This window comes from Myotis lucifugus, unplaced genomic scaffold (genome assembly GCF_000147115.1).
Source record: "Myotis lucifugus unplaced genomic scaffold, Myoluc2.0 scaffold_19, whole genome shotgun sequence".
In the NCBI taxonomy this organism is placed as follows: Eukaryota; Metazoa; Chordata; class Mammalia; order Chiroptera; family Vespertilionidae; genus Myotis; species Myotis lucifugus.
This window is the reverse complement of record NW_005871067.1, coordinates 3,750,797-3,763,062: the sequence shown is the minus strand read 5'-3', so window position 1 is coordinate 3,763,062 and position 12,266 is coordinate 3,750,797. Positions and strand designations below refer to the sequence as shown.

Sequence of the window (12,266 nt, the reverse complement as noted above, 5' to 3'; positions counted from 1 at the left end):
AAATGTGTTTTTGTGAAACAGAAATGGGTAACAAAAAATGTAATTGAACAATATTTACATTTAAAGATCTTTTCAGGTACATCTTTCGCGGTTTAAGTACTTTGGTCCATGGAGAGAATGAACATGATATTGCAATAGCCCTAGCTTCCTTTACTCTCTCTCCTTCTAGATATAGAGGTCTATGGAAATTATTGACATACTAGAGGCCCGGTGCATGAAATTCATGCACAGGGTGGGGGGGTGTCCCTTAGCCCAGCCTGCACCCTCTCTCAATCCGGGACCCCTCGGGGAATGTCCGACTGCCAGTTTAGGCCTGATTGCCCCTAACCACTCTGCCTGCCTGCCTGATCACCCCTAACCACTTGCCTGCCTGCCTGATTGCCCCTAACCACCTCTGCCTCGGCCCCTGCTGTGGCAGCTTCGTCTGGAAGGACATCCAGAATGACGTCCAAAAGGTTGTTCAGCTGTCCAGTCTAATTAGCATATTACAGTTTTATTATTATAGATGTTCCAAGTAGCCACTTTGTACTATGCATGGCCAAATCTCTTTTTTTTAATACTACACTAGAGACCCAGCGCATGAAATCGCGTGAGACCCAGGCCCAGTGCACCACGGGACCCAGCATCAAGTCCCGCTGGCGCCGCGGGACCCATCAGTGCACCTCCTGGTGACCAGTCTTTGGTTGTTATGGCGTTACGACCACTGGGTTTTTATTACATAGATTATTACATGTTCTCTTATTTGGACCCCAGTCCTGATGAAATGGAAGGAGAATGAAAAATCAGAAATGGAATGGGTCATAAGGTGGTTAGCCATGCCTGCTAGATGCTAACCTAATGCTGGACAGTGGCCTGCGGCTGCCTCTGCATCTTTAGTCCCACGTGTGTCTCTTTTGGTTCACTGACTTTAGACTAAAGCAATTCCTGATAAAGAAATGTTAAAGTGAACAATGCTGGGCAAGTTAATAGCACTAATAGATAGCATCTGCTTTTATGGAACTGAAACTACCAGCTGTCTCAAGGCTGAGGACTGAAAGAGAGCTGTGGAAGGTGTGAAATTATGTAACTTTATCAATGCTTATTTCCTTTTAAAAAAAATACAGGAAAATAGATGAAACAAAAATCTGCTATAATTCTGCTAAAATAAGCAATGCTAATATCTCCTAGGATTCTTTTTTGTAGGCATACTTTTTTTATAATTGTAAAGGAATAACAGGAAATTTAAAAAATGGAGTGTATATAGCATTTACCATTAACATTTAATCTGAATAGTACTATATTTTTAAGAGACTCATATTATCTTTGTGTTATTTTATGAATGTTGATAACTTGCCAGGTGTATATTGAACTAAATTAGAATCAACGTGATTGTATTTCCCATTGACATCTAGTTGACTTATACTTAAGATGTACCAATGAGATTTTAAGAGAGAATAGCATGTAATATGAGATTATAAAGCATTTAAGTGAAATCAATCCTTTTTTATTATGCTTATTCATAATTTAAAGTAATTTTCATTATAACTTAAATTATGTTCCTTTTCGTGTAATAAATTAGACTAGACTATAGCAAATATTATATTAGAAGGATTCTGTTTATATTATTTTCTCCGGAACTTTTTATTGCTCATGTTTAGATGTATTCTTTTTTGAATGTTACAGAATTAATAAATTAGATAACAGCCATTCATTATCTGAGAAGTCTCTGGAAATCCCCCTGAAACAAGAAGATTCAGTGGTTACTAAGTGTATTAAAATTAACTTTGACCCTGACAAAAAAGCTGCTGATATTATCAATGAACACAGGGTGTCTGCATTTAAGGAGAACGTTCTAGAAGCAAGAACCCCTGGATGCTATAAACCACCAGTTATTCCCAACATGAAAGTATTTGAGGCAGTAGTCAGTTGCATTGGTGATGATGGAACAGTATTTGTGGTGCCTAAGTTGTCAGGTAAGATATTTTATGTTATGTAGGATTCATCAGTATAAGTCCTAGCTAGTAAGATAGACATGGATTTAAATACTTTGGACAATATTTAACCTCTTCCAACCTCATTTTCATTGGGGTTTTGTGAGGGTTAAATGGAATAATGAATGCAAAGTGTTTTTCACAATGCCTAGCACATAACAACCATTTATTGAGACATTGGGAATAGACATGAAGCTTAAGATAAACATGGAGATGGTTCCAGGTTCCACACATCTTTTTTTAAAAATAAATATTTATTGTTCAGATTATGAAAGTTGTTTCTCTTTTTCCCCCCGTCGCTCCCCTCCACCTGGTTCCCATCCCACACCTGCCCTTACCCCCCCACTCATCCATAGGTGTATGATTTTTGTCCAGTCTTTTCACGCACCTCCCACACCCCTTTCCCCCCCAAGAATAGTCAGTCCATTCCCTTTCCATGCCCCTGTTTCTATTCTATTCACCAGTTCATACTGTTCATCAGATTATTTATTCACTTGATTTTTAAATTCACTTGTTGATAGATATGTATTTGCTGTTCATAATTTTTATCTTTACCTTTTTCTTTTTCTTCCTCTTCTTAAAGAATACCCTTCAGCATTTCATATAATACTGGTTTGGTGGTGATGAACTCCTTTAGCTTTTTCTTATCTGTGAAGCTCTTTATCTGACCTTCAATTCTGAATGATAGCTTTGCTGGGTAAAGTAATCTTGGCTGTAGGTTCTTGGTATTCATCACTTTGAATATTTCTTGCCACTCCCTTCCGGCCTGCATGGTTTCTGTTGAGAAATCAGCTGACAATCATATGGGTATTCCCTTGTAGGTAACTAACTGTTTTTCTCTTGCTGCTTTTAAGATTCTCTCTTTGTCTTTTGCTCTTGGCATTTTAATTATGATGTGTCTTGGTGTGGTCCTCTTTGGATTCCTTTTGTTTGGGGTTCTCTGCGCTTTCTGGACTTGTAAGTCTATTTCTTTCACCAGGTAGGGGAAATTTTCTGTCATTATTTCTTCAAATAAGTTTTCAGTATCTTGCTCTCTCTCTTCTTCTGGAACCCCCATAATTCGGATATTGGTGTGCTTGAAGTTGTCCCAGAGGCTCCTTACACTTTCTTGATATTTTTGGATTCTTTTTTCTTTTTGCTTTTCCGGTTGGGTGTTTTTTGCTTCTTCGTATTTCAAATCTTTGACTTGATTCTTGCGATCCTCTAGTCTGCTGTTGGATCTTTGTATATTATTCTTTATTTCAATCAGTGTATGCTTAATTTCTGACTGGTCCTTTTTCATATCCTCCAGGGTCTCACTAAATTAATAGGCGGTTTCTAGAAAATTCTTGAAAAACCTTATAATCGTTGTTTTGAACTCTATATCCAGTAATTTGCCTTCCTCCATTTCTGTCATTTGTGACCTGTTTCTTTGTCTCTGCATTTTGGCTGCTTCCCTGTGTTGATAGAGTGGCTTTGTGTGCTAGGTGTCCTATAGGGCCCAGTGGCTCAGCCTCCCCAATTACCTGAGGTGGACACTCTTGGTGCACCCCTTTGTGGGCTGTGTGCCCAGTCTTGTTGTAGTTAAGCTTTGATTGTTGTTGGTATCACTGGGAGGAATTGACCTCCAGGCCAATTGGCTGTGAGAATCAGCTGTGTCTATGGTGGGAGAACTTCTGTGCTGGAGACACCCTTCTGGGGCAAGACTTGCTTCAGTGGGGCTTTGGTGCTCACTGAGTCTGCCCCCTGAATGTGTCCCTTATGGATCTGAGGAGTTGAAATCTGGATGGTCCCACTCTGACCACTGGGTACACTGGCACTTGGATCTCTAAGGAGGTGCTAATTTAGCCTCTGCCTGAGGGCACCCAGCAGGAGCTATGGAGAGATCTGCAGATTCCTCTTCTTTGTTTGGGATTTAGAGGTGCCGAGATGAGGCCCAGCTGTGAAGCAGTGCAAGCTGCTATGGGGCCTTGGGCCTTCTTTTGGATGTTCTGGGTTTTTCTGACCCAGCTGCAGTTTGTTAGGTAATTTTAGATTGCAAAGGGCTAGGTCATTCATATGCAAAAGCCTCTGTGCACAGTTTGGGTGGGGCAGGGTCTCGGAATCAACAGGGCGGAGCAAACAGCTATGGCTGCTCCTCAGCCCTGCCCTAAGAGGCTCCAGGTCTCAGTGTCCCGAGGTAATTGCTGCAAGCATCTCTGAGAGAAAGCCGCCCTCGAGTTCCGCCCGATGCCAGACAGTCCATTTTCTCCCAGTGTGAGTCTGGGTCCCCAGAGACTCGCCTGAAACTGGAGTTCAGAGCAGTCGGGAGCTTGTGTCTCTCTCCCAATTGAAAAAGACAACCACATCCTCAGTTGCCAGCCCTTTCCTCGCGCACGTGCGCCTCTGTACCTCTGAACTTTACTTCCGCACCTCCTCTGAGTCTCAGTATGCTTTTCTCTTTCCTTCTAGTTGTAGAATTTCCACTCAGCCAGCCTTCCTGTAGTTCTGGATGATGTCTGTTTTGTCTTTTAACTGTAGTTTTGACATGGTTGTTCAATTTACAATATAGGATTACTGACTGTATTTCCTATGCTGTACTTTACACACAGCAATTTCAGGTGTTAAACTATGCTGCCATCTTGGTTTCTCCTCCACACATATTAAAGGGGGTAATTCTTTTAAAAGGTACCTATGCAAGTTTGGAGGCTCTCTAAGAAAAAAGAATATAAAATTTTATATTCATTTAGAATGTGAAAAGAAATTACCACAAATGACTAGAGATTCAGGGCTCGTTGAGAATGAATATTCAGGCTTTTCTGAGATCTCCTTAAGCTTATGTACAAGTTCTTCCTTTCTACAACCTGGTCATGTCCAGAATACTCTATAACTCCCAACAACTCTAGTATGACTTAATCTCTTTTAGTTCCATAGTAAGTCTACCTATGGATAAGGTGATGGTGGCTATGAATTTCTTTAAATTTTTGTTTCATTTGTTGATCTCCTAAATATTATTTTTTAATTTGGAAAACCAAATAAATCTGTGTAGTTGGCTATTCTAGAGCCAAGAAACCCTTCTAGAAGACGTGAACAATGTTTGAGACCTCTAGCACTAGAAGTTAATCCAGACATGTGTAAATAGTCATAGTTCAAACTGCTTGACTATAATGTGCCAGGCAGTGTACTACATACTTTACATGTATTGCCCCACAATCCTAATAATGCAGATAAGCACTATTACACCCAGTTCACAGAAGAACAAACAGATTTTGAGGGTAAAGGAACTACCCAATATTACTCAACTAAAGTGGTAGAACTATTTAAGGAAACTAATTTCAGAGCCTGTGTTCTATGCTATCAGTTATGGGGATATGTATTTACTCTGGAAATAATGGGTCAGTTAGCAATAAGTAGCATTAGAATTTTAATTTTATATCCCAGCATTCTGCTGTATCTTAGCATCAAGTAGCACATAACTATGTTCTATTTCACTTAGATGTGCTAACAAAATAACACCATAAAGTAGTTCCTTTATATTACACTCTCTGGTACATAGCTAGAGTTTTTCAGGGTTCTTGCACTCCCAGAAGAATGCTTACGCTTATGACTAGAGACCAGAATAATTCTTTACATGCTGTTAGTCAGTTGTATGTTTTGAAACATATAGAAGCTACTGACTATAAGCTTTAATTGGATTTTTATTAAAGCTCTAATATATACGACTGATTTTTACTTCTTTATATTATCTAAATGATAAAATTATTAAAGGTTAGTGATGATTTCATTTGAAAGTGGTAGAAATTTTCCTAAGTACTTTCTATTTTTAATAATTTCTTCAGAATTTGAGCTAATAAAAATGATGAATGAAATTCAAAGTAATTTAAAATGCCTTGGTCTTTTGGAGCCTTATTTCTGGAAAAAGGGAGAAGCCTGTGCAGTAAGAGGATCAGATACTATGTGGTATAGAGGCAAGGTCATCGAAGTCGTTGGCGGCACTATCAGGGTAAGTCTGATATTCTTTTGTGACTATTTTCAAGCTTAAATGCTGTAACATTAAGTGGTCTTTTAAATCTAAATACATGAAAGTTTGATAAAAACATTTTTTAATGAGTTCAATCCCGTAGGAAGACTGGTCAATGTATTACATATTTATTTGTCATAAGAATTTTTGTTTTTATTTTTTGTTTGTTTTTTATTTTCTTCTGTGTTTTTTTTTTAAGTATAATTATTAACGTGAATAACCAAAAAATATTTCCAGGTAGAGATTTGGCCACTAGTACTTTAATGGTACCACTTATTTGTCATTGGAAGCTCTGTTTGTATACATGATGTCAAGTAAAAACAGCTTGCTTTCCAGTACATTACATGTTTCCTTAGCAAATTCATTTACAGCCCAGTTAATTTGCCCTATCAGGATAATGGTTACTTCCAGAATACTGAGATACAGTATTTGAATTTCACACAACAGAGTTAGAAAGAGCTGTATACTTTGAAAAAAAATGTGTATATAAAAAGACACATAAGAATACTTCCATTTTAACAATGTATTTTCAAAGTAAAGCAACTAAATCATGAGCCTTTCAGCACTTTAAAATTTCAATTTTAGAAGGGGAAGAAAATTTCTTTTTTACTTTCATGGGGTTTATTATCTATTTGATGATGATACCTAACAATTACATAGCACTTCTGGTTTTATAAGGTTCTTTCACATATGTGCATTCATGTTTGTAGATATAGGTTATTTCCATTTTACTAATAGGAAAATTGAAATTTAGCATCTGATTTCTAAATTTCTGATCTAAATCTTGTGCTTTTTCTACTGGACTACAAGCTTTAAATGGTTTCAGTAGAAATAAAGTGGTTTCAAATTTGGGGTGAGTATTTAAGCATATAAATACTTACAGATTCATGTATTTATATGTACATGAGTTCATTTTCACATACATTTGAATTGTTAAGATAACCCCTTTTTAATACAAAAGTGAACTGAAATTCACTTTTACTAATTTATTATAATTCATGAACTTTACATATATGGAATCCAAATAAATAAGATGGTGGTAAATTTATTTTTTCTGTTTTTAAAATTTATTTCAAAGTATTTTAATACTTTAATCATCACTTTTATTTTTCTGTGGTCGTTTTACATTTCAAGTATACACAATACACTTTTCATTCCTTAACCTGATATCTTTCAAAGTTTAACCTATGATCGACATTAAGAAATAAACATTACACCCTGGCTGGTGTTGTCAAGTGTCAGCCTGCGCACTGAAAGGTCATGAGTTTGATTCCCAGTCACGGGTACTTACCTGGGTTGCAGATTCCATCCCCGTCCCAGTAGCGGCACAACCAATCTGTATGTCTCTCTCACATTGATGTTTCTTTCTCTCCTTCCCTCTGTCTCCCTCTTTGCCTTCCACTCTCTCTAAAAATCAATGGAAAAAATATCCTCAGGTGAGGATTAACAACAAAAGAAGAAGAAATAAACATTACATGAAACCACACTCACTCTAACTACATGTAATATACTCATATTTTTATTCAACTCTATTTCATTTTTTTAAAAAAAACTTTACAGTTGACATGCAATATTATATTAGTTTCAGGTGTATTACATAGCGATAAGATATTTATATAACTTACAAAGTGTTCTCCCTGATAAGTCTAGTACCCGCCTGGCACCATACCTAATTATTACAATACTAGAGGCCCAGTGCACGAAACTCATGCATGGGTGCAGTCCCTAGGCCTGGCTGGCGATCAAAGCACGAGCGTCTGGTGTGGAAGGGCAGGTCCCAGCTGACCTCTGGGCCCTGGGTGACACCCGGTCCCCGGACCCCCACGCGCCCCCCTCCACCTGAGTCACGGCACCCGAGTCCCCATGTGGAGATGTGGTGAGCGCGGCTAGACACCGCAGGTGCCTCTGGGCCGCCCAGCAGTGCCACACGGCACCCAAGCAGGCAGCGCACTCTCTCCCAGCCGGCCTTGCATACTGGCTCCTGCGCGAACCTACGGGGAGTCCAGCTGGCCCCTGTGGTCCCAGTGCCTGCGGCCTGGCTCCCCCAGAGGAGGCCATGCGGGTGTGGGGTGAGCTCCTCGCAGACGCCTGGCACCTGAGCGCGGGGGCTTCCCTGGTGCGCCAGCCCTGGCATCCTGGGGGAGGGTAACGGGGAGTGAGAGCGAGCTCAGTGGACACCCCGCATTCTCATCGCACCTCTATCCCCAGGTAGCCAGCAAGAGGTCGCAGTGCATCACTGACACCCGCCATGTTCCGCACTGCCCCCTGGTGGTCAGTGCATGTCATAGCAAGCAGTCAAACTCCCGGTCTCCCTGTGGAACAACCGCCTGAGGGGACAATTTGCATATTAGGACAATTTGCAATATAGGATTACTGACTGTATTTCCTATGCTGTACTTTACATCTCTGTGATGTCTTTCATTTTTTAAATGCTGATTGCCAAGACAACCCAAGAAGGAAGCATTGCATAGAAAGTTTCCCGAACTGTGAAATTGTTTGAGAAATACTAAGAATTTGAGAAATACCCCTTTATTAAATGTAAATTAGTACTTCTAAAATATTTAGGGGGGAAGACAAAACAAAATTTAAAAATTATTCTGAAAAATTTATTATTCTCAAGGAATTTGTAAATGTAGTAAGAACCAGTTTAAGAAAACAAAAAACAGCCCTAGCTGGTTTGGCTCAGTGGATGGAGTGTCAGCCTGCAGACTGAAAGAGTCCCAGGTTCAATTCCTGTCAAGGGCACACGCCCAATGGGGGGCCTGCAGGAGGCAGCCAATCAATGATTCGCTCTCATCATTGATGTTTCTCTCTCTCCCTCTCCCTTCCTCTCTGAGATCAATAAAAACATATTTAAAAAAAAAACAACTCTGGTTTATGTGTAAGAGAAAAATTTAGACAATAATATCCTGTGGGATGAGGAGATATGATGTTGCTTTTTTCTGATTTTTCGAGTCCAGATTTAGATATCTTTTTAATATATCTTTTTTTAAGAAGAAAAATAGCAGTTTCTTCTGTCCCTTGGCTTTAATACTAAATTTTAAATATAAACTGCATTTGTCCTGTTTCAGGTACAATATTTAGATCATGGACTCACTGAGAAGATCCCACAATGCCATCTCTACCCTATTTTGCTATATCCTGACACACCCCAGTTTTGTATTCCTTGTCAGCTCTATCATACCATACCTGTGAGTAAACAGTAATTGGTAGCATGATTAATTTTTAAATATTGTTTTTTATTAACAATAATTTTCTAGAAATTAGCATGTAATTTGAAATCTCTTTCAGTTGTAACAAAAATAATAAAATACTTAATATGACAGCTAAAGGGACTTCATGAAGAAAACTACAGAATTATACTGAAGGATATAAAAACATCTGAATAAATGAAGAGACATGATATCTTCATAGATGGGAAGGCATAAGCATGTAAAAATGTCTTATTCCTTCATCAAATAAAATTTTAATAGATTTGAAGCTGGAAGTCATATAAAGGAATGTATATTAATTATCTTTTGCTATATAAAACTAAGCTGAAACTTGTGATCTAAATTAACAGTAAACTTTTAAAAAATCTCATACAGTTTCTGTGGTCAGGGATTAGGAGTAGTTTAGCTGGGTGGTTTGGCTCAGGGTTCCTGGTGGTTCTGCAGTCAAGATGTCACTAGAGGTGCCATCGTTCCAGGGACTGACAGGTACAGGGTCCACTTCCACGTGGCTCACAGGCATGGTGTTAGCAGGAAGCAAGAAACCCCCGTTCCTTGCTCTTAACATGTGAAAAATAACAATCACTGCTCTGTAATAAACGCATCTTGTAGGCATTATAATACATATTGTACAAGCACCACATTGGTATATTGGCCTTTTCAAAAGCATATTTCTAAAGCATAAAATGCTTTAAAAGAGTATGATGGTCGAAGCTCAGACAAATACTAGTTTCCTAAGATCATTTCTATCATACACCCATGATATTCTCTGAAAACTGCTTATATATTTTGTACTACTCTCTAATGGTATGTGTTTATTGCTACTTTTGATGTATCTTCATTTACTTCATGAATTATTTTGTGAAAGTGTGAAAAATCAGTTTATTTCTCCCAAATAGGTTGGGAGTGTCTGGCAACCAGATGCAATAGAACTCCTTCAGGAACTGCTTTCAAAGAGAGAGGTGGAAATTCACATTATGGTAATTAGTACTTAAAGCATATATCGATTTAAATTATTTGCCATAAGGTGTTACATATAACATAATTTGAGGGATCTTTTTATGTTGAACGATGTTCCTATGTGAATGTAAATTACTCACTAATATAAAGAAGTTACTACTTTGGTTTCTGATAACTTTTATAAGCATAGAATCAGTAATTTGGAAGATTCCATATTAACAACTTATTTTGATAACGGGGAGCAGTATCAAAGAATGAGAGGCATTTAAAAATATACATGGTAGTTTTCAGGACAGTGCTACTCATGGAGCACTGTGCTAGGTACAGGTAAAACCCTATGCTCAAAGACCTTCTCCAGTCAGGGAAACAACTAGACACCAGACATAAGCCCAGGAGCTGTATACTACAAAGTCACTTGGCTGATAAAATGAGTAAGTACATAGGGACTTAGTGATGTTGAGAACTGAGGTAGCCCTTGAAGAAAAGATAAGAAAGTTCTTCTGACCAGGGAAATGGAATCCACCAGGAAGCATAGAGAGACAAATGGACATGGCACATTTTTAAGAAGTAGTATAACTGTTTGGCTAGAAGAATAGAGGTTTCATGAGAAAAAGTAGTGGTGAATAGGATTTAAGAAAGGTAGAGGTCAGTCGGTGGGGCCTCATCAGAAGTTTCTAAGCAGTGAGGTAAGAAGATTAATCTGCAGCTATGTTTAAGGATTCCAGTAGAAATATACAAAACTGTACGGAGAGTATTTCTGTATGAAAGCTATGATGATAGGATGATAAAGACTTAAGAAGAGCCACAGACCCGCTTGAATGAGAAAGTAGAGAAGCTTTTAGTGTTGCTTGTGTTAGTACCCAGAGCCGCTCTGGTTACTTATAGGCTCTGTGGGACTTGAGTTTATCAAGGTAGCTTTCTTTGCTACTTAATTTAACATAGGAGAACAACTTGTAGTACAGTAAGTCCTCACTTCACATCATTAATAAGTTCTGTGACTTTAAGCGAAATGAAGAGTTAAGTTTCTAGGCATCTTATTAATGTTTTAACTAAAGGACCTGCTGTTTACCAAATACTGCTCAGTTTCTTCGAAACCATGGATTTGCATGCCCTGCAGCCCTTACTGCCTATCAAACCTTCCCTAGGCCCAGAGGTACAACAATGAACTGAATAGTCAGAAATTCCTGCCTTCATGGAGCTTCCATTTTAGTGGTGGGAAACAAAATTAAAAACATCTATATATATAAAGAGCCAGGGTCCGTAACAACTGAAGGCTCTACCTAACACCGGAAGTCAGTGCTGGGTTGCCGTGGCGACCCAGCACTGACTGCAGCGGGTGCCAGAGCAGTGACCCAGCATTGACTGCCGAGGGGGCTGCAGATTAGGCCTGGAGAGAGGCCTGCAGAGAGAGAGGCAGGGTCTGATCTGCAGCCTCAGTGGCAGCTATTGATCAGCCGTTGCCTCTCTTTCTCTCCCGGCTTCGCCAGCAGCCGCACCTCTGTTTCTCTCTGGGCCTCCGCGGGGCAAGCCGCCTCTCTGATCAGGCCCAGAGATAGGCCTGGAGACACTGACTGGCATAGAAACTGACCAATCAGAACCAAATCTGGGTGAAGTACGAGGAGCCAATGGCTGCCTAGGAGGCGGAGCTTTTGACGCTGACTGGCATAGAAACCGACCAATCAGAACCTAATCTGGATGAACTATGAGGGCAGGACCTAAGGTGGGGGCTGAGGAGGGGTTATAAGGGCAACAGCTATTTGGTGTAAGTTATAAGAAAGTGGTTCAATTTTTTAATGACCGCTTTGGCAGTATAGTGCATATGACTGGCTATCAGTCCAGATATAGAGATTATGTGTTTTTGTCTGCCAAGAGCATCTCCTCCTGATGAAAAAGGCTTTTCCTCCCCATTTAAGCAATCCTATCCTATATAATCTATACTAATAAAAGGGTAATATGCTAATTAGACCAGGTCAACCAGCCATCTTCCGGACGTCCGACTTCCTTCCGGACAAAGCCATGGTGGTGGGGGGCGAGGCAGAGGCAGTTAGGGGCGAATAGGCCAGCAGGGGAGGGCAGTTGGGGGTGAGATCAGGCCAGCAGGGGAGGGTAGTTGGGGGCAACCAGGCTGGCAGGGGAGGGAAGTTGGGG

The 12,266-nt window shown here is 39.6% G+C and overlaps 1 protein-coding gene across 2 annotated transcripts in view; it reads left to right on the top strand.

Annotated features, from left to right (window-relative positions):
* RNF17 (ring finger protein 17) overlaps window positions 1-12,266 on the top strand; it is a 160,412-nt gene that overhangs the window by 122,823 nt on the left and 25,323 nt on the right. For both annotated transcript variants that reach the window (XM_023751166.1, XM_023751165.1), the window contains exons 25-28: window positions 1,663-1,952; window positions 5,768-5,931; window positions 9,021-9,140; window positions 10,058-10,138. In XM_023751166.1, coding sequence (XP_023606934.1) covers window positions 1,663-1,952; window positions 5,768-5,931; window positions 9,021-9,140; window positions 10,058-10,138 — 655 coding nt within the window. The remainder of the gene's footprint in view (window positions 1-1,662; window positions 1,953-5,767; window positions 5,932-9,020; window positions 9,141-10,057; window positions 10,139-12,266) is intronic.